Here is a 20,120-nt window from a genome sequence, read left to right as displayed (position 1 = left end):
CCAACCTTGTCCATTTAACCCCCTGCCAAGAGGGGGGTGCTCACCACAACCGGCTCCTGCCACCCCAGGCTGTCATCCTCACCCTAGCTGTGACTCCTGGTGAAGCCTGAGACAGACTTGGAACCAGAGGACTCCTTCCCTTTCAGCCAGCGAGGCCCTCCCTGCCCCTGTAAGGTCCCTAGCAGTCACCACACAGGCCACACACGCATGCCTGCACTTTATTTCTGTAGAAAGCCCGGCCCTGCCTAGCCCCGATCCCATCTCCAGGGTTACCGAAAGGTAGAGAAGCTCTGGGTGGCAGTGCAGGAGGCATAGGGCACACCCCGAGACCGAATCTGCAGGGTGTGGAAGGTGAGGGGTGGGTTGGGGCCTGAGGAGCCCGGGTTCAGGGACTCGGTGTGAGGCTCCATCACAGTCACAGGGACTGCATAGGACAGCATCTGGGGCCGGTCTTCGTGGCGTCTCACCGTGCCTTTGCCCACCAGGTGCAGGATGCTAGAAAGGACGTCGGCACTGTTGCAGGTAGACCCCCGGCCCAGGCTGCTGACCAGACCCCTGGGAGGACACGGGCCCTTCTGCCAGGCCTCCAGCACCTGGTACAGAGAAGGAAGGGGGAACAATAGGTCACAGACACCGGGCTTCAGGCCACGTCTAGTTTCCACTCCAAGCACAAGCTGCCAGGGAGGAAAGCTCTAAGGACACCAGGTGCAACCCAAGCTCACACACCTACAGGCACCACAGTGAACCAGGGGCTTCCAATATGGACCTAGCATCCCTGTGGACCGCACCCCCCAGGGCTCCCTCAGCCACTGCCCACCCCGCCTACCAGGCAGACAAGCTGGTCAATGTGCAGCCCCCCATCCCCGTAGGCTTTGAGGATGCGGACGATGAGGCAGCTCAGAAGGTTCCGTCTCTTCTCCAGGTTCCGGCCCTCTTCACCCTCAGCTTTCAGGTATGTCTGAGGTGGGATGAGCCACACGTTGCCCCTCCTTGGCCTGGGCTCCTCGCTGTCATCTCGAATCTTGAGAACACCTGAAATAAGCATTGGTCACTCGGCGGGGCGGCCTCTGATGACAACTGGACCTCACTCAGGCCTCTCGGCCCTAAATCCATACCTCCTGGGACATCCTTTGGCTCGTGAAGGTCCAGGGGGCCTCTTGAAGAGGTAAGAAACCCAATCGCCTGCTGCAGCGTGTCTGGAGAGAGCCCCGAGAGCTCCAGCAGACTCTCCACGGAGACCGCCTTGGAGAAGAGCAGGGGACAGTCAGGGCTTCCCACGGCGTGGGTGGGAAGGGGGGAGGGGAGGATGGGAGTCAAAGTTTAGGAAGAAAGGGGAGACAAGGGGGGTGAGAGCAGGGAGGGGGGAGAGCAGGGAGGGGAGAGTAGGGAGGGGGAGAGCAGGGAGGGGGAAGAGAACAGTGAGGGGCAGAGAGCAGGGAGGGGGGAGAGAGCAGGGAGGGAGGAGAGAGCAGGGAGGGGAGAGCAGGGAGGGGGAGAGAGCAGGGAGGGAGGAGAGAGCAGGGAGGGGGGAGAGAGCAGGGAGGGGGAGAGAGCAGGGAGGGAGGAGAGAGCAGGGAGGGAGGAGAGAGCAGGGAGGGGGAAGAGAACAGTGAGGGGCAGAGAGCAGGGATGGGGGAGAGAGCAGGGAGGGGAGAGTAGGGAGGGGGGAGAGAGCAGGGAGGGGAGAGTAGGGAGGGGGGAGAGAGCAGGGAGGGAGGAGAGAGCAGGAAGGGGGAGAGAGCAGGGAGGGGGAGAGAGCAGGAAGGAGGAGAGAGCAGGGAGGGAGGAGAGAGCAGAGAGGGAGGAGAGAGCAGGGAGGGAGGGAGAGCAGGGAGGGAGGGAGAGCAGGGAGGGGGAGAGAACAGGGAGGGGGAGAGAGCAGAGAGGGGGAGACAAGGGGGGTGAGAAAGCAGGGAGTGAGGAGAGAGCAGGGAGGGGGAGAGAGCAGGGAGGGGGAGAGAGCAGGGAAGGGGAGAGTAGGGAGGGGGAGAGAGCAGGGAGGGGGAGAGAGCAGGGAGAGGGAGAGTAGGGAGGGGGGAGAGAGCAGTGAGGGGCAGAGAGCAGGGAGGGGCAGGGAGGGGGGAGAGAGCAGGGAGGGGGAGAGAGCAGGGAGGGGGAGAGAGCAGGGAGGGGGAGAGTAGGGAGGGGGAGAGAGTAGGAAGGAAGAGAGAGTAGGGAGGGGGGAGAGAGCAGGGAGTGAGGAGAGAGCAGGGAGGGGGAGAGTAGGAAGGGGGGAGAGAGCAGGGAGGGGGAGAGAGCAGGGAGGGGGAGAGAGCAGGGAGTGAGGAGAGAGCAGGGAGGGGGAGAGAGCAGGGAGGGGGAGAGAGCAGGGAGTGAGGAGAGAGCAGGGAGGGGGAGAGAGCAGGGAGTGAGGAGAGAGCAGGGAAGGAGAGAGCAGGGAGGGGCAGAGAGCAGGGAGGCACAGAGAGCAGGGAGGCACAGAGAGCTGGGCCACCTCCAGGTCGTTGAGATATAGCAGCAGCCACATCTGCACGGTGGACACATGCAGGGTCTGGTCCCCAAACTGCAGCTCAGCCCGGCCCAGCCACGTCCACTGCAGCCGCCTCTGCGGGCCCGGCTCCAGCGCAGGGTAGCTCTGACCTGAGAAGGACCAGGGAGGAGGAGGGAGACAAAGAGCAGGGCAAGGAGGGGAGTTGGGTTTGGGGAGGGCACACCGTTGGGTGAGCTTTGAACCCCGCTAGTCTCTGCAGAGCATGCAGCCCAGCATTTGTGGACACTCAGAGCTCAGCCTTCTGCTGCCGCTCAGGTGAGCCTCAGGCATCTGGGAGCCCGCCGTGAGCCTAGCCCTGTACCATGTGGGCTCTAGTCAGTACCTTCGAGGAGTTCCTCATTTTGGGGGGGGAGACAAAACCATTAAGTAAGGAAGAACAGGGGCTCTCTCATCACCTGGACTATCCCTGAGAGAGAAGACATGTCTCCCCTGTTAGTCTGGGACTCCCTGATGGCAGATCTAATTCCCTTCCCCCTCCATTTTTGCTGCCCAGCCCTGGACCAGCCCCTGGGGGCAGCTTGGATTACAGTGACTGACCAGGATCTATACACCCACCACTGAGGGAGAGATAAGAGTCCTTTCTGCTGGCCTCTGCTGCCTCCTGCCTCCATTCCTCTCACCTCCCACAAGGAGAGTCCTGGGTCTTGCCTGACCAGGCAGTGACACAGTGGATAGAGTATTGGACTGGGACGCGGAAGACCCAAGTCTAAAACCCCAAGCTTGTTGGCTTGAGCATGGGCTCATCCGGCTTGAGCATGGGCTCACCGGCCTGAGCCCAAAGGTGGCTGTCTTGAGCCCAAGATCAATGGCTCAGCTGGAGCCCCCGGTCAAGGCACATACGAGAAAGCTATCAATGAATAACTAAGGTGCCACAACGAAGAATTGATGCTTCTTATCTCTCTCCCTTCCTGTTTGTCCGTATCTATTCCTTTCTCTGTCTCTGTCACAAAAAGGAAAAAAAAAAAAAGAGTCCTGGGTCTTTTTTCCCCCCCCAGAAACAGAGTCAGAGAGAGGGATAGACAGGGACAGACAGACAGGAACGGAGAGATGAGAAGCATCAATCACTAGTTTTTCATTGCAACACCTTAGTTGTTCATTGATTGCTTTCTCATATGTGCCTTGACCGCGGGCCTTCAGCAGACCGAGTAACCCCTTGCTCGAGCCGGCGACCTTGGGTCCAAGCTGGTGAGCTTTTGCTCAAACCAGATGAGCCCACGCTCAAGCTGGTGACCTTGGAGTCTCGAACCTGGGTCCTCCGTGTCCCAGTCTGATGCTCTATCCACTGCGCCACCGCCTGGTCAGGCGAGAGTCCTGGTTCTTATTTTATGGGCAGAAACACCAATAGTCTGGGGATCTGATGCCTGATAGCCCACCCCTACCCAAACCTAAGCTCCTGCCCTTTCTTCTCAAATCCACCCTAACCCCAGGTTCTTGCCCCGTGTGCCAATCTCTTCCCAGTCCCCAGTTCCCTCTGCCTCTCTCCTTACTCTTGTTGTAGAAGTTGGAGTATCGGTTCAAAGTGCCCCTCAGGTAGGAGGGCAGGCAGGTTCTGGGGTTCAGCGTGTGGCAGATGGAAGCAGTGGGCCAGCAGCGTGCTGACAAGACGAGCACAGACACTTCCGGCATTGCCCCTTCGTAGTAGAGGTCCTCATTCTCCTCCTCCTCCTCCTCCTCCTCCTCCACTGCCCCCGTCCCACCTGCGGCACCTGCTGCCCCAGCTTCCCAGGCTGCTTCTTCGCCCTCTCTCTCCTGCTCCTTGCCGCTGGCCTCATGACCCACCTGAAGAAGGAACACAAGGTCCCCCCCAACGCCGGTGAGCCGCCTCTGGTCTGCTCTGCGCGCTCTTCTTCCCTAGCCTCCCACCCGCTCATCCCTTCCCTGGCCCCCACCTGTATCTTCTTCTCTGTGTCCTCCAGTTTGAGGAGTTCCTGATCCAGCCGCTGGAGCTGGTAGACGTGGAACTGGCGCTGCAGCTCCTCCGAGGTGCTCAGGCTCCGCAGCATCTGCTGGGGGAGGCGGCTGGGGAAGCAGGAGCCGATCTGCTCCAGCACAGCGCCCTCCAGCCAGCTCGAGCCCAGGCTCAGGAGCCGGTCCGCCATGTAGTGCCTGCAGCGCACACAGCCCGGGCCAGTCTCAGCGTGGCACTGGGCTCCGCCCGGCCTCCCGCTCCAGGCCCCAGGTCTTCCCGGACCCCAGACACCCAGGCCCCTTGCGCCGCCCCGCCACTGCCATCCTGCCTCCCCCAGGGCTCACTGCGCAGGTGCGCACTCACTGGTAGTAATGCTCGAAGGTGGTGGCGATCTCCAGGCCAGAGAAAACCAGGGCGGTTTCCAGGCACCGCTGCAACTGCGCCAGCATCTCCATCCCCCGAGCCCCCCCAATCCGGCTGCCCTGAATCCGCTGGTCAATGTGCCGGGCAAACTGCTCGCTCACCTGGGCGGCGGGAAGACAGGGAAACCGAGAAGGGGCGCGTGGAGGTGGGCAGTGGGGCAGTGCGGCGAGGCCCGCACCATGAACATGAACGGTCAGCGCTTGGTAAGTTGCTCAACACTTTCACGAAACTGTTTTATAAAGTCATTAACAATCGGGCAACTCAACAATATTAATAATTATGATGTGTTTTTTTATATAAAGCATGTCTGAAAGTCAAACTAACAACAAGAATTTAATATGAGGCCCTGGCCGGTTGGCTCAGCGGTAGAGCGTCGGCCTGGCGTGCAGGAGTCCCGGGTTCGATTCCCGGCCAGGGCACACAGGAGAGGCGCCCATTTGCTTCTCCACCCCTCCCCCTCTCCTTCCTCTCTGTCTCTCTCTTCCCCTCCCGCAGCGAGGGTCCATTGGAGCAAAGATAGCCCGGGTGCTGGGGATGGCTCTGTGGCCTCTGCCTCAGGCGCTAGAATGGCTCTGGACGCAACAGAGCACGTCCCAGAGGGGCAAAGCATCGCCCCCTGGTGGGCATGCCGGGTGGATCCCGGTCGGGCATGCGGGAGTCTGTCTGACTGCCTCCCCGTTTCCAGCTTCGGAAAAATGAAAAAAAAAAAAAAGAATTTAATATGAGGGAATAAGTTCTGTGTACAAAGACGGTCACACTGCAGGGTTACTGAGCTGCCGTCTCACGCTCCCCTTGTACCATTCTCTGCTTATCAGAGAGCCTATCACATTTTAGTTATCATTTGCTTAATTCTGTGTCTTTTCTAGAAGACTAGAAGTTTTTTCTGTTTTTTAAGATTTTATTTATTTAATTTAGGGAGGAAAAGGAGGGGGAGAGCGGGGGGGGGAGAGAGAGACAGAGAGAGAGAGAGAGAGAGAAAGGCGGTGGAGGAGAAGTGGGAAGTATCAACTCATACTTGCTTCCTGTCTGCCCCTGACCGGGCAAGCCTGGGGTTTCAAACCTCAGCAGTCAGGTCAACACTTGTTCCACTGCACCACCACAAGTTGGGCAAGACTGTAAGTATATTTTTGTGTGTGTGTGTGTGTTTTTTTTTAAGAGACAGAGAGAGGAAGGAGAGAGGGGAGGGGGAAGGGAAGCATTCATTTGTTATTCCATTTATTTGTGCATTCACTGGTTGCTTTCCAAGTGTGCCCTGATCAGGGATTGAACCCGCAACCTTGTCGTTTTGGGAGGATGCTCTAACAGACTGAACTAACTGGCCAGGGACAAGACTATAAGTTTTTTTTTGTTGTTGTTGTTGTTTTTGTATTTTTCTGAAGCTGGAAACAGGGAGAGACAGTCAGACAGACTCCCGCATGCGCCCGACCGGGATCCACCCGGCATGCCCACCAGGGGGCGATGCTCTGCCCATCCGGGGCATCGCTCTGTTGCGACCAGAGCCACTCTAGTGCCTGGGGCAGAGGCCAAGGAGCCATTCCCAGCGCCCGGGCCATCTTTGCTCCAATGGAGCCTCGCTGCGGGAGGGGAAGAGAGAGACAGAGAGGAAGGAGAGGGGGAGGGGTGGAGAAGCAGATGGGCGCCTCTCCTATGTGCCCTGGCCGGGAATCGAACCCGGGACTTCTGTACGCCAGGCCGACGCTCTACCACTGAGCCAACCGGCCAGGGCCAAGACTATAAGTTTTTAAAGGGAGGAACTTTGTCTATCTTCAGCTCTTATCATAGTGCCTGACACATTTTAAGCGCCTGTTAAATATTTATAGGATGATGGGAATGGGTAAGTTATAGTATTCATTAGATGGAATTTATGCACAAATAAAAAATGAGGGCAAACAACATTGGGAGAGGCTTTTAAATGTAGTCATCAAGGGAAACAGGATAAAGCATTTCAGCTACTCGTGAGTAAACCCTTAAAGCATGCATTCAAACGGGAGAAAGTATGTCAAGACAGAGAGGACAGCGTGTTGGGGGTCACTATTTTTCTTTGAATTGTTGATACCGTGGTCATATGCTGATACACGTTGCTTGTTGAATGGGCATGGAGGGGGGGCATCTGGAGGGGGTGGGGGAGGCAGAATCTGGGGAAGAGGCGGAGGCGAGGGCGGGAGGCTTACGTGGGCAGCTCGGAGAAACGGGAGCTTCAACAAGGCCCCAGCACAGCCGTTCTGCAGCGCCAGCAAGAAGGCTGCCCGTGGCCCAAACAGCTCGGAGCTCGACTTCTGCAGTTTATTAAAGTGTTCGCAGTAGCGTGGCACAAAGTCATCATCTCGCCAGTGTGAGGTCAGAAAACTGTTCACCTGCGGAGATGGCGCAGCAGCGTGAGGAGGCAATCCAACCTGCCGCAGTTCTGATTCCATGCCCGCCCCCGCCCTGCCCCGCCCCTGCTCACCTGCTCCTCCACAGCAGCCTTCCAGCAGCGGGTCAGGTTTTTTACGATGCTGCTGGGAAGGCCCCCGGTGGCTAGAGAGCTCCAGCTGTGGCTTCTGTTTCTGTCCTCTGTGGAGACAGAGGGAGGGACAGAGACAAGGTGGGGGAAGCCATTCAAGGGTGAGCCCTGGGGCCTTTCCTGACATGCTACCATCCCAAATGATGCTCCTGGGTGAGGGAGACACACATCTGAAAGATGGATAGTCTGAGCACGTGCGGAGGGTGGGGGAGAAGGGGAGAAGCCGGAGCCTGTGAGTGGGGATGCACAGGGCGGGGCCCCTAACCAAGTTCCCACCTGGACTCCCTGGTACTCACTGGGCTGAGTGGCCATCCCCGCGGGGGGCACCTGACAGGGCTCCACGTGCACCAGCAGGTGGGTGAGGCGGCGTACCCTCGAGGAGAAAGCTGCTGCACGGCTCTGGGGGTTGTGGGCAGCCTCCCGACACTCCAGGTACTGGTCCAGCAGCCAGCCCAGGGGGCTGACGCCGTCCTCATCTAGAGGGCAGGGAAAACAAGCCAAGGCAGGGCATGTCTCCAGGACAGTGGCAGAGGCTGCAAGACGAGCGTGGAGAACGAGCAACTAGACAGACTGAGAAGGGGGAGAGAGGTGGCAAAGCCCCTCCTGATCTTATGGTGTCAGCTGGCACCTGAGAGACATGGGGAAGGAGGTGGCCCCTGGGCTGTGAGAACGGGGGCACTGGGGTTCCAAACACACGCGCAGGTCCCAAAAGTGCCACGAGCACAAGCCGGGTGGCTCTAGGGTGGAGCAAGAAGAGGCCGGTGAGTGGGGCAACACCGGGATGGTAAAGGGGGCTGGGGCTCAGGATGGTTACCGGGGGAGGTGATGTTCTGCACCAGGGGGCTGACCAGGGCCTCCCAGCAGGTCTTGCCCAGTGCTTGGGCGGCTTCATCATCAGGGAGGAAGTAATCAGCAAAATTCTGCTCCTGGCGCAGTGCCCCGTTGAGTCTGGGGATGAGGATGGAGGAGGAAGGTGTCAGGGGCTCAAGGCATAAGTGACCCCACTGTCCAACCAGACTGAGACTGCCAGCTCACCCCAGCAACCAGACCAAATCCTCCCGACTCAGTACTTAACAACTCCCCATATGTTTGTTAACTGGCACATCCCATGCCCAGCCTACCAGAGAAATTTTTTTTTCAAGATTTTATTTATTGATTTTAGAGAGAGAGAGAGAAGGGGGGAGGAGCAGGAAGCATCAACTCCCATATGTGTCTTGACCGGGCAAGCCCAGGGTTTCAAACCAGCAACCTCAGCGTTCCAGGTCAATGGTCTATCTACTGAGCAAGCACAGGTTAGGCAAATCTCTTTCTTCTTTCCTTCCATCCCCAAAATGTAAACATGGCAGCCCCTCCCCAAGCGGGTTCCCTCTCTATCTTACACCCTCCATAGAACCCGCCCAGCGGCCTCTGCGATCCTCTCACCTGCACACACACAGGCACACACACACACTCGCACACACCTGGAACTCAGGTGCAGGAGGCTCCTGCGGTCCTCCGCTATGTCTTGGCTCCAGGCCTGTGACCGAATCATGTAGAAGAGGCGTGTGTGTCGACACAGCTGCTCCCGGAACACTGGCCAGAACGTGGGCTTGGGGCCCAGGACCTCCAGCCCCCGGATGCGTGTGTCGATGCCACCCTGCAGGGCACACAGGTGTGTTTTTACCCATCCACACTCTCTTCATGATGGGCTGGAGTCAGCCACACCCTTGTGCCTCACTCTTGGAGCTGCCCATGACCCGGGCTGGAGCCCTGGCCCAAGACTACAGCAGTTAGAGGCCACACCTCACACCCCTGCCCTCGCCCCACCTGCTGGCAGCGCTTTATGCGAATCTGGATGACGGGCCAGAAGCGGTTGAGGTTCTCCAGGATGATCACCCGGCTGGCGGAGGGCATCACATTGACCTGGCAGGGGATAGGGAGGGCTGTCACCTCGACATGTGTGGATAAGAGTGCTGACAGCACAGCCTGTTCCTGTCCCCTCGCTGTGTCCCTCCCTTCCCCAGCCCCGGGCTATGTCTGGTCCCGATGAAAGGGTGCGAAGGCCACCCTCACTGTACAGGGTCTGATGCCACTACACTCACACAGGGACAGAGGTCTCTACTTTCCATGGGGCACAAAACAAGGAGAAAGGTAGGAGGCTGGCTGGGAGGGTTGATCCAGTGAGGGGTGGCCTAACGGCAGAGGGCTCCCTACCGAGTTGAGTTCTGTGTTAAGAGAGCTGGTGCTGTCGCCCCCGAACACCACCACCCTGGCCGGCATGTAGCTTGAGTCTTTGCTAGCCACCATCAGGGTCAGCTGCCTGGGAGCAGGGAAGAGGAACCAAATTGGAACTGGAACCAGTCCTGCCCTTGTAAACAGAACCAAGGGGACCCTTTGACAACACAGGGAAAGTGTGAGAAAGTGTAGGTGTGGCCAACATATGCACGAAGCGTGTTACCTGATGAGGACACCTTGGCGCATGTGCAGGGTGATGGCGTGGGAGCCGGTGCTGCTGTTGGACTCCCAGTAGGTCTTGGGGTTGCGGTCCGTCAGCTTGCTGGCCTGCTGCGGGTTGGAGGACACCTCCACCTTCTCCCAGCACTTGTCCTCCTTCACTTCCACACTGGAGCCTGGGGGCAGTGGGAAGGGGTGGCGGTCACAGCCTAGTAGGTGTGGAGGGAAAACAGATGTAGGTATGGGGATATGGAGTAATGTGGGGACAGGCACGAACCCTGACACAGATATTTGAGGAACACATCAAAGAAGGGGATGCTGATAGGTCGGTGGGTTCGTCTGTGGTCTTCGATCTGACCCAGCACCATCTGTAGCCGGAACATCAGAGAGAAGGGCAGAGGGAGGGGGGAGGAACATGGAGAAACACATATGGAGAAAGACCCAGCAGCAATGGGACTTCCTCATAACACTGCCAGAGCAGGTCCAGGGGCAGCAGAGACACAGAGGACGGACGCCCCCCGGTTTACTAGACTCACCCACCTTTCCCAAATTCAGAAGCACACCCTGTCCCCTCCGCGGCTCAGGTTTTATATTCTTACCCAGCTGTGAACCCACAAGCGTCTCCCGTCCTTCCTCCTGACCTGGATACAGCCTCCAAGGATGTTGGTGGTGAGTTTCCGGTAGAGGTGGGCATGCTTCTCACACTTGAACACCATGTCACGCAGCTCCTGAGCCAGATCCAGCTTTCCCAAGTGCTTTTCCAGGGCCTTGGAGATGGCATCTCGGGCTCCCAGCTGATTGAGCACCACAGCATAGTCCCTGCTCACAGAGGCCAGGTGGTGCAGGAAGAAGATCAGTTCCTGGAGCACCTGGGAAGGCGGCAGAGGAGGTGAATAAAGGTACCGGTCACAACGGCATCTGCACTAGTGTTTACTATACACTCGCTGTGTGCTGGGTGCTGCGGCTCCTGCAATGAACAAGACAGTGAGGAAGTGAAAAGACAGGGATGGGGTAGACACGAGAGCTGTGCAGAGCGAGAGAACCACCAAATACAAACTGAAACAGAAAAGCCTGGAGAGGCCCTGCCCCCCTGGGGTTCTCAACTACTGATCATGTGTGCAATAGGAGAGCATCCCAGCCTGTTTCTTTTCAGGCCCACCTGTCCCCAGAGCCAGCTGTGGGGCTGCATTTTGAGATCCTCAGGCACTAAGCAAACATCTGTCAGCAAGGAGGGACTGAGAGGGCCCCGATGTGTGTACGCACACTCAGTGAGTCCATCTCAGAAACTCAAATCTAGGTAACAGCTGAAGGTGTGTCCTGCAGATGTCCACTGCCACCATGACCCCAGTTCTCTGATCCTGTCCCTAGCCTTCTGTGCCCAGGATGTCTTTGTGGCAGGGGAGTCTGGAATGTGACAGTCCCTTCTGCCTCCTTTATCCCCCTACCCGCTACAGGCGTAACAAAAAGAGAGCCATTGAGGCTCTTAATATAATATGGACATAACCTTTTGTGTGAAAAAGGAGGTGGCACCTGACCTGTGGTGGCGCAACAGATAAAGCGTTGACCTGGAAACACTGAGGTCACCGGTTGGAAGCCCTAGGCTTGCCCGGTCAAGGCACATATGGGAAGCAACTAGGAGTTGATGCTTCCCGCTCCTCCTCCCCCCTTTTCTATCTCTCCTCTCTCTAAAGTGAATACATAAAATCTTAAAAAAGAATTAGAGATGGTAAATGAGATCATACATTTGGGTTTGTTTATATTTGCATAAGGAAACACAGGCAAGACTTATGAATTGATACAACTGGTGACCACTAAGGAGTGGGGTGGAGTGTCACTGGGAAAACAGGGATTTGGGAGGGAGGGAGAATACTCAGTGTATACTTTGTTATATCGTTTTGATTTGTGAACTATGTGAATATATACCTTTTTAAAGCAATAATATTCAACTTAAAAAACAAAACCCGCCCTGGCCGGTTGGCTCAGTGGTAGAGCGTCGGCCTGGCGTGCAGGACTCCTGGGTTCAATTCCCGGCCAGGGCACACAGGAGAAGTGCCCATTTGCTTCTCCACCCCTCCCCCTCTCCTTCCCCTCCCGCAGCCAAGGCTCCATTGGAGCAAAGTTGGCTCGGGCGCTGAGGATGGCTCTGTGGCCTCTACCTCAGGCGCTAGAATGGCTCTGGTTGCAACAGAGCAACGCCCCAGATGGGCAGAGCATCACCCCCTGGTGGGCGTGCTGGGTGGATCCCGGTCGGGCGCATGCGGGAGTCTGTCTGACTGCCTCCCCGTTTCCAGCTTCAGAAAAATACAAAAAAACAAACAAAAACAAAACAAAACCCAAACCAAGGGCAGAAAGGTTCTACCATGCCCTTCAGAGCCCCACCCAGGTGGTCTGCCTCATCAGAGGCCACCTTGTGTCCTCCACTTTCAGCATGTCCCCAGAGCAAGGCAGAGTACCTCTCGGTCAGTGTCTGGGGACCGCAGGCAGGCCATGCAGGCATCCATGGCCTCATGCCAGGGGAGCAGCAGTGCCTCAGGGAAGTCCACCAGACGCATCAGGACTCTGGGGAAAGGAGCGGGAGGAGAGCTGTGTGGCCAGCCTCGGTGGCCCCTGTGCCTGCCCCGCCCCTCCGCACCCCATCACCTCAGAACAGCCAGGTGCAGGGCCCTGTTGGCCGCTGGAGTGTCGAGGCTCTGCATCAGCATGAGGAAGGGCCGGGGCTGCCGCTGCAGCCGCAATAGCAGCGGCTTGACCTCGCTCTCCTGGGTCCCCTCGGCGCTGAGCGCTTGTGCCAGATCCAGGACAATCTTCCCAGCCGGCCCAGACCCCTCCACCAGATGTTTCAGGGGGCTGCCGGGACACTGCGTCGGAGGGTCTTTTGCTATAGGATGAGGAAAGTCACAAGAATCGGCCACTCTTAGTGTTATGAAGGATCAGAAAACGATAGATTTGTAACTTTTTTTTTTGTGGCAGAGACATGAGAGACAGAGAGAGAGAGACAGAAAGGGACAGACAGACAGGAAGGGAGAGAGATGAGAAGCATCAACTCATAGTTGCCGGACCTTAATTGTTCATTGATTGCTTTCTCATATGTCTTGACTGGGGGCGAGGGGGCTACAGCAGATTGAGTGAACCCTTGCTCAAGCCAGCGACCTTTGGACTTCAAGCCAACAACCTTTGAGTTCAAGCCAGCAACCATGGGGTCATGTCTATGATCCCATGCTCAGGCCAGCAATGTCACACTTAAGCTGGTGAGCCCGCGCTCAAGCTGGCGACCTCAGGGTTTTAAACATGGGTCCTCCATGTCCTTGTGCAATGCTCTATCCACTGAGTCACTGCCTGGTCAGGCGATTTGTAACTCTTAATCTTTTTTATCTTTTTTTTTTTTTTTTTGTATTTTTCTGAAGCTGGAAACGGGGAGAGACAGTCAGACAGACTCCCGCATGCGCCCGACCGGATTCACCCGGCACGCCCACCAGGGGCGACGCTCTGCCCACCAGGGGGCGATGCTCTGCCCCTCTGGGGGGGTCGCTCTGCCACGACCAGAGCCACTCTAGCGCCTGGGGCAGAGGCCAAGGAGCCATCCCCAGCGCCCGGGCAATCTTTGCTCCAATGGAGCCTTGGGTGCGGGAGGGGAAGAGAGAGACAGAGAGGAGGGGGGGGGGTGGAGAAGCAAATGGGCGTTTCTCCTATGTGCCCTGGCTGGGAATCGAACCCGGGTCCCCCGCACGCCAGGCCGACGCTCTACCGCTGAGCCAACTGGCCAGGGCCTTTTTTATCTTTTTAAAGATTTTTTTTTTTTAATTTATTCATTTTCGAGAAGAGAGGGAGAGAGAGAAAGAGAGAGAGAAGGGGGGAGGAGCTGGAAGCATCAACTCCCATATGTGCCTTGACCAGGCAAGCCAGGGTTTCGAACCGGCAACCTCAGCATTTCCAGGTCGACGCTTTATCCCACTGCGCCACCACAGGTCAGGCTCTTTTTAAAGATTTTATTTATTCACTTTGGAGAGGAGAGAGGTGGAGGGGAAGAGCAGGAAGCATCAACTCTCATATGTGCCTTGACCAGGCAAGCCCAGGGTTTCGAACTGGTGACCTCAGCATTCCAGGCTGACGCTTTATCCATTGTGCCACCACAGGTCAGGCAACTCTTAACCTTATTTCCTAATTTCTCCTAATTTTTTTTTTTTAAGAGAGAAAAAGAGAGAGCAGGGAGAAGTGGGGAGCATCAACTTGTAGTAGTTTCTTCCCAGATGTGCCTTGACCGGGCAAACACAAGGTTTCAAACCGGTGACCTCACCATTCCAGGTCGAAGCTTTATCCACTGCACCACCACAGGTCAGGCAAAAATGCAAAAATGTTTTTTGATTTGTTTTGTCCCCTTAAAAGTTAAGTTTTGGGGGTGTGGCCTGTGGTGGCACAGTAGATAAAGCTTTGACCTGGAATGGTGAGGTCACCAGTTCAAAACCCTGGGCTTGCCTGGTCAAGGCACATACTGGAGTTGATGCTTCCTGCTCCTCTATCTCTTCTCTCTCTCTCCTCTCTCTAAAATGAATAAATAAAACCTAACAAAAATAAGTTAGGTTTTGGAATCTGATAATATACTTAAAAAGACAGCTTTATGACAAATTTTATATCATTAAAATTGCAAAACAGCTTCCTGACCACAAAAATCGAGCATTTCCCTACATCTGAGAGAGTGCAATAATTTGTTTTTCTTTGCAATAGGAAAAATTAAATGTGGGGGGTGGGCTTTTGAAGGCTTTTACATTCTCTCCATTTTCTAACTTGACATCCTCCCTCATTCTTTGGAGGGAGCACAATGTCTACTTTTCTCATTCATTGCTTGCCTCTAAGTTTGAGCTTCTCTCTAAGGTTCCGTCTCCTCCAGACAGGACTGCACAAAAATCAGCAGTGCCATGTCACCACCTGGCTCGCACCCTCCTCAAGGCCACGTGGCAGAGCGGCTGTCTGTCTGGGCCTCACCTTCCGCTTGGGCTGCATCTGCTGCTTCCCGAGGAGGCTGGGCCTGGGCTTCCAGCAGGGCTGGGTCAGCCAGCTGCCCCGCCACAGCCTTGGGCACGTATTTCCGGTAGACGCGGCAGTTGAGCAGGTCCCTGAGAGCACTGTCATCAAGTCGCTGTGGCAGTGCCAGCAGCAGGTCCTGGGCCAACTCGATGGGCACAGCCAGCTCAGCCAGGATCTCGTCATCCAGAATCTGTCATCAGGGAGAAGCTCTTCTCACTACAAGCCACCCTGCAAGCACGGATGCTCCAGGGGCACTTGGTGGGGGGGCGGGGGCTCTGTAGTTGCCTCTGCATCCTGAGCCTCTCACGGCTGGCAGCTGGCTCTTCTCAAACAACCTGCCAACACCTCCGGACATTTTAGACCCCTCCCCTTCAGCCCCTTCCACTGTCAACCTCCACCTCCCGTCCTGAGCCTTCCAAATGCTGTCACAGTCCAGCCCTCGCACTGGAGCCCCCCAGCTTCCGTGTGTCTCCGGGCCAACTCTACCTCCCCATCCAGGTTCTCCTGGAGAATCTGGAGAACCTCCTGATGGTCTGGTCCGTCCAGCTTCTTGATGAAGAAGAGGAGCTCCCACCATTCAGGCTGGGTCAGGTGTTCGCTCTCCTCAGCATCTTCGTCCTCCGGCGGCACGTAGGGCGCGGCATAGAGCTCGGTCATGGGTTTCCATCGCCAGGAGAGCAAGGCTATGGGCATGGGGCACAGGGTGCAGAGATGTCACTGCCCACCCAGCCAGACCATTGCTCCTGTGCTCTGAGCTTCCTCCAGCTTCCTCTCTGGGCTCACCTATACCCTGGGCTCCGCTGCCCACTGCCCGCTGGTACTCATCAGCCTCCACGATGTCCTCCATGTCTTCCTCAAAACCCAGGATCTCCAGCATGTGCCAGTGTACCCAATAGGTGCGGCCTATCGATTCCCACAGCACCTAGGAGACATGGGGAAAAAAGAGAGAAAAGGGGAATAGAGAGATCAATTCATGACTGACTGGGGCCCATTGATGAGGACACACATACTGGCCAGGTGTAGAAAAAGCTCTAGACAGCCAAACACTGGTATAGTGAGAACACAAGTCCACACCCAGGGTGCCCGCCCCTACCGGTGCTGGGGCTGGCTCTCCTCTCACCTGTCCTTGATGGCTTATGACCTAGACTTCCTCCTGGTCTCAGCCACGCTGTCTCCCTGGCCCTGGCCTTTGGGAAAGTCTTGCTATATCAGTTCCTTCCTGGGAGTCTTCCTGACCTCATAGCCTCCTAACTCCAGATTTCCTTGGTCCTCCAAATGGCCTCCCTTCTCAATTGCTGACCCTTGGAGGTGTTCTCCTTGGGGAACCTGCCGGAGCCCTCTGCATGGAAGCCCCAGCTCTGCGCCACCCCAAACATCCCCCACAGCCCTGCACTGGGGTACAGGGACTGGGGCGTCGCCCGGGAGTGCTGAGGTTGCCAGTCCCATCTCTCCCTTCCTCTCACTCTATCAAAAAAAAAAAAAAAAGGAGAAAGAAAAAGAAAAAGGCCCTGGCTGGATAGCTCAGTTGGTTAGAGCATTGTCTCAAAGTGCAGAGGTTGCTGGTTTGATCCACGGTCAGGGCACATGCAGAAAGAACTCAATGTTCCTGTTTCTCTGTATCTCTCCCTTCCTCTCTCGCTAAAATCAATAAATTAAAAAGAAAAAAAAGGGGTCCCCACCCAGGTGTGCCCAGCACCGTGCGCTCCCTCGCTCACCTGCACGGGGGGCATCCCACTGTTGCTCTGCTGGAACTCGCCCTCGTCCCCAGCACTGATCTCCTCGTAGTCATCCAGCATGCGCACTCGCATCCCCGGCTGCAGTGTATCCCGCACGTACAAGGCGTAGGTATTGCCGCTTGCGAACTCAGAGCGAGGGCGGAACCGCCTTGACCTCCTGAGGGCGGGCCGGGCCTGGGCGGGTGGCAGCCCCAGGCCTGCATCTGCCAGCTGGGGCTGGAAGATGGAACAGGAGGACCGAGCCAAGGGCCCCTCTCTGCTCGAGGCCCAGTCCCAGCGCATGGCGTGTACCAGCTCTGAGATCAGGGTGCCCATGGCCATGCTGAATTCCAGCTCCAGCCGACCCCTTTCCCTGCTCAGCTCTTCGGGAGACCTGTTCTGGCCGCCTAGTTCTGCAGTACTGTCATTCAGCTGATCCAAGAGGGAGGTCACGTGCAGATAGTGCTTCACCAGGGAGAAGAGCAGCCTTCCTGGGACCTGTAGGACACAACCTTTGCCCTATGTCCCCTTTGTCCCAGCCTTCGCCCCTCCCTCTACACGGTCCTTTATGGACACGGGTAAAGGCCTGGTCCCTAGGTCTTCACGGCTCCATCCCCAATGCCCCCGACAGAATACCTGTGGCAGCTGGATCCCCTCGAAAGACATGGGATGTTCGGAAAGCGTGGCCTGTGCAAACAGAGCCAGCAGAGCACAGCGGCTGTCAAAATCCAGGTGCTTCTCAATGGCCTCCTGCTGGCTCAGTGACAGGAGAATCTGGGTACGGGTCCCTGTAACCCACACTCTAGTCAATAACTGCTCCCTAATCCCACCTTTCCCAGGCATCTCTCCTAGACATCCCCACTCCCTTAGTTCAATTATTTTTCTTTCTTTTTGTATGTGTGTGTGTGTGTGTGTGACAGAGACAGAGAGACAGAGAGAGGGACAGATAGGGAGACAGGAAGGGAGAGAGACGAGAAGCAGCAATTCTTCGTTGCAGCATCTTAGTTGTTCATTGATTGATTTCTCATATGTGCCTTGATGGGGGGGGGGGGCTACAGCAGACTGAGTGACCCCTTGCTCAAGCCAGAGACCTTGGGCTCAAGCCGGTGCCCTCGGTTGTTTGAACCTGGGTCCTCCATGTCCCAGATTGACGCTCTATCCATTGCACTCCACCTGGTCAGGCAAAGTCCAATTATTTTTCCACCACAAACTAGGAATGATAAGGTTTGCTGATTTCCTTTGAAAGCCAAATTTACTTTTTCACATATATGAATGAATATATATATATATATGTATGTATATCCTGTAATAGTTTATAAAACCTCATCTCTTCCTTTGCATGGAGGTTCTTGGGGACTCAGTCTTGCCTCTTTCTGCAGAGATGCCCATACCTACCTCCCTGCTTCCTTTTCTTCCAACTCTGAGAGAAGGGAAACAGATCATGTCCTACTGATGGGGTCATAGGCTCCTGTTATAGCATCCTGTGAGGCCCTCAGCCGCCCCAGCCCCTCTCCTACTCCCCCTCCCTCCCCGCGCTTCTCACCAGCATCATGAGAGGCCAGGGCTTGTATCATCCGGCCGGCGCTCCAGCGAACCTGATAATCGGGACTACTCAACATGTGCATGAGCAAGTCCAGGACCCTGGGGTCTCTGAAGACCCCAGTGAGGGGCTCAATGCTGGCGTAGGCGCTGAGCACGTGGACAGTGTGAAGCAGAGGAGCAGGAGGGATGGTGCCCACACACTCCTCCAGCTGCCGAAGGGCCCTCTGAATCAGGGACTTCACGTCGGTTTCCATCTCCCTCAGCACAGATTTGTCCAGGACCCCATTCTCCCCTGCAGACTCCTGGGAAGGCCCGATGATGTGGCCGTCCTCGCCCAGCATCTTGTGGCAGTTGGCATAGATCTCGTCATTGGACATCCAGAGTAGGATGTGCTCAGCCTTGCAGTCCACTTGGCTAGAGCCCCCCTCCCCATCCTCCCCACGCCTGAGGAGGAGCCAGCGGATCTGGTACTCAAGATGCCCCGTGTGGCCCACTCGCTGGCGGATCAGCTCATCAGGATAGGCGTGCAAGCCAGGCCCCAGGGGCACTCTGAATTCCCTGTACCGGAGCTCCCCCACCATCCTGGCACCTGGGACAAACAAGGAAAAGAGAACAGGAAAGCGAGTGTGAGAAGGGAGGTCAGAAAATCAAGGACATCCAGGAGAGGGGAAGCAAATGTGGCACCAGCTGTTGCGCTGGGTGGGGTATGGCAGGGCCCAGGAGCTGCCTGAGGCAGGCTGGGTGGAGCCGGCCCAAGCAGAGGAACACTGGGGTGTTTGTTCTGAGCGAATAGAAAACTTGGGGGCTAAAAGGACAATCTAAGGTCCTACAGCCTGCAGTGGGTCGGTTTGGAGCAGCGAGAAGGGGCAGTGGGGGCTGGGCCACCTTGGCCGCCTTAGAGTTTATAAGGGAATCCCAAGGTACTGGGACAAGTGGAGGCAGCCCTGGGAAGGGGTATGTGCAGCCCAGAGCTGGGTGTTGGGGACCATGGGGGGGGGGGGGCTGGAGAGCAACACTGGATTGTGTGTGGGAAGCGGTGCTAGCTCCAATGCTTGAAGCCCAGGAGTGTAGGTCGCGGAGGAGAGACCAAGAGTAGGGTGCAAGGCGCGATGGGCTAGGAGGGGCTGGTGGGCTGCAGGCGCCCATGACTGGAGGCACTGAAGTAGCAAGACCTTTTGGGGTAACGCAAGGCCTGTAAAGGCAATGCGAAGCCCCGGGCAAAGTGCCCAGGAGACCCGATGGATGAGGGGCGCGAAGCTAGAAGGACCAGCGTCACATACCCGAGAAGCCCGGGGGCGCGCGACAAGATGGAATGGGTGGCTGGGCAGGATAAACGAAAATCGCAAGGTGCAGTGGAATGGGGGAACGCGAGGTCGGGTGCGGAGCAAGGATCGGCGGGCTAGTGGGTGGGTGGGGGACCCAGGGTAGGGGCAGAGGGCCGCGGCGGGGCTCTGGCCACCTTAGATCGATGGGAGTCCTGGCGCAAGGCCTGTCCTTCGCTGAGCTAGGGACGCGGCGCAGATGATGGCGGCGATGCTGGCTGGCGGAGATTTGGGCCCCGCCTGGGCCCCCCAAGGGGGTCGAGGCGGAGAGGCGGGAGGGGGCGTGCTTCCGTAAGACACACGTTCGGGCAGGGGGCGTGGCGCGCAGGGATTCAGCGCCCAGGGGCAGGGCTACTGTCTCCACCAGCGCACGCGCCGGAGTGGAACCGCCGAGACAAGTCAGGTCAGGTCAGAACCCATGGTACCCACACCAGCTCTGGGGGCTCAGCCACCCTCCCAGAGCCTCTGCTTATTTCCGCTGCACCCAGCGGAAAGCTAGGGGCCCTGGGAGAGCCCTGGGGAGGAGCCGTGGGTGCCACCTCGGCGACGCGCAGCACCTCCTCCTCTGCACCGCCCTTTCCTCTTCCTTTTCGTGCTCCCTCCTGCCACCGGAAGTGTCTTCCCGGTTTCCCCAAGTCAGAACTGGAAAAGACCTTAGAGGTCATTTATTACCCCCTCCTCCATTACCTATGAAGGAACGGAGAGAAGGGGCATGCCTGGAAACGAGGGAACTGCAGCC

At 57.0% G+C, this 20,120-nt stretch overlaps 1 protein-coding gene across 2 annotated transcripts; it reads right to left on the bottom strand.

Annotated features, from left to right (window-relative positions):
* Positions 1-202: 202 nt before the first annotated feature.
* CUL7 (cullin 7) lies at positions 203-19,945 on the bottom strand. 2 transcript variants are annotated; one of them, XM_066359379.1, is made up of 26 exons: positions 19,519-19,945; positions 18,061-18,648; positions 17,154-17,305; positions 16,518-17,015; positions 15,586-15,724; positions 15,289-15,485; positions 14,761-14,992; positions 12,421-12,658; positions 12,234-12,339; positions 10,422-10,649; positions 10,058-10,148; positions 9,785-9,956; positions 9,541-9,646; positions 9,154-9,249; positions 8,808-8,983; positions 8,162-8,295; positions 7,644-7,823; positions 7,291-7,397; positions 7,016-7,198; positions 4,785-4,945; positions 4,402-4,618; positions 3,984-4,291; positions 2,456-2,603; positions 1,116-1,242; positions 827-1,032; positions 203-593 (listed from the first exon to the last, which is right to left on the bottom strand). In XM_066359379.1, the coding sequence occupies exons 2-26, from the start codon at positions 18,638-18,640 to the stop codon at positions 270-272; spliced, it is 5,106 nt and encodes a 1,701-aa protein (XP_066215476.1). In that variant the 5' UTR covers positions 18,641-18,648; positions 19,519-19,945; the 3' UTR covers positions 203-269. The 2 variants fall into 2 exon arrangements, with proteins under 2 accessions (XP_066215476.1, XP_066215477.1); XM_066359380.1 differs by having other exon boundaries at positions 2,456-2,601; positions 4,000-4,291; positions 19,519-19,943.
* Positions 19,946-20,120: the final 175 nt, after the last annotated feature.

This window comes from Saccopteryx leptura, chromosome 1, assembly GCF_036850995.1.
Source record: "Saccopteryx leptura isolate mSacLep1 chromosome 1, mSacLep1_pri_phased_curated, whole genome shotgun sequence".
NCBI lineage: Eukaryota > Metazoa > Chordata > Mammalia > Chiroptera > Emballonuridae > Saccopteryx > Saccopteryx leptura.
Note: the sequence above shows the minus strand (reverse complement) of the source record. Positions and strands in the feature narration are given on the sequence as shown.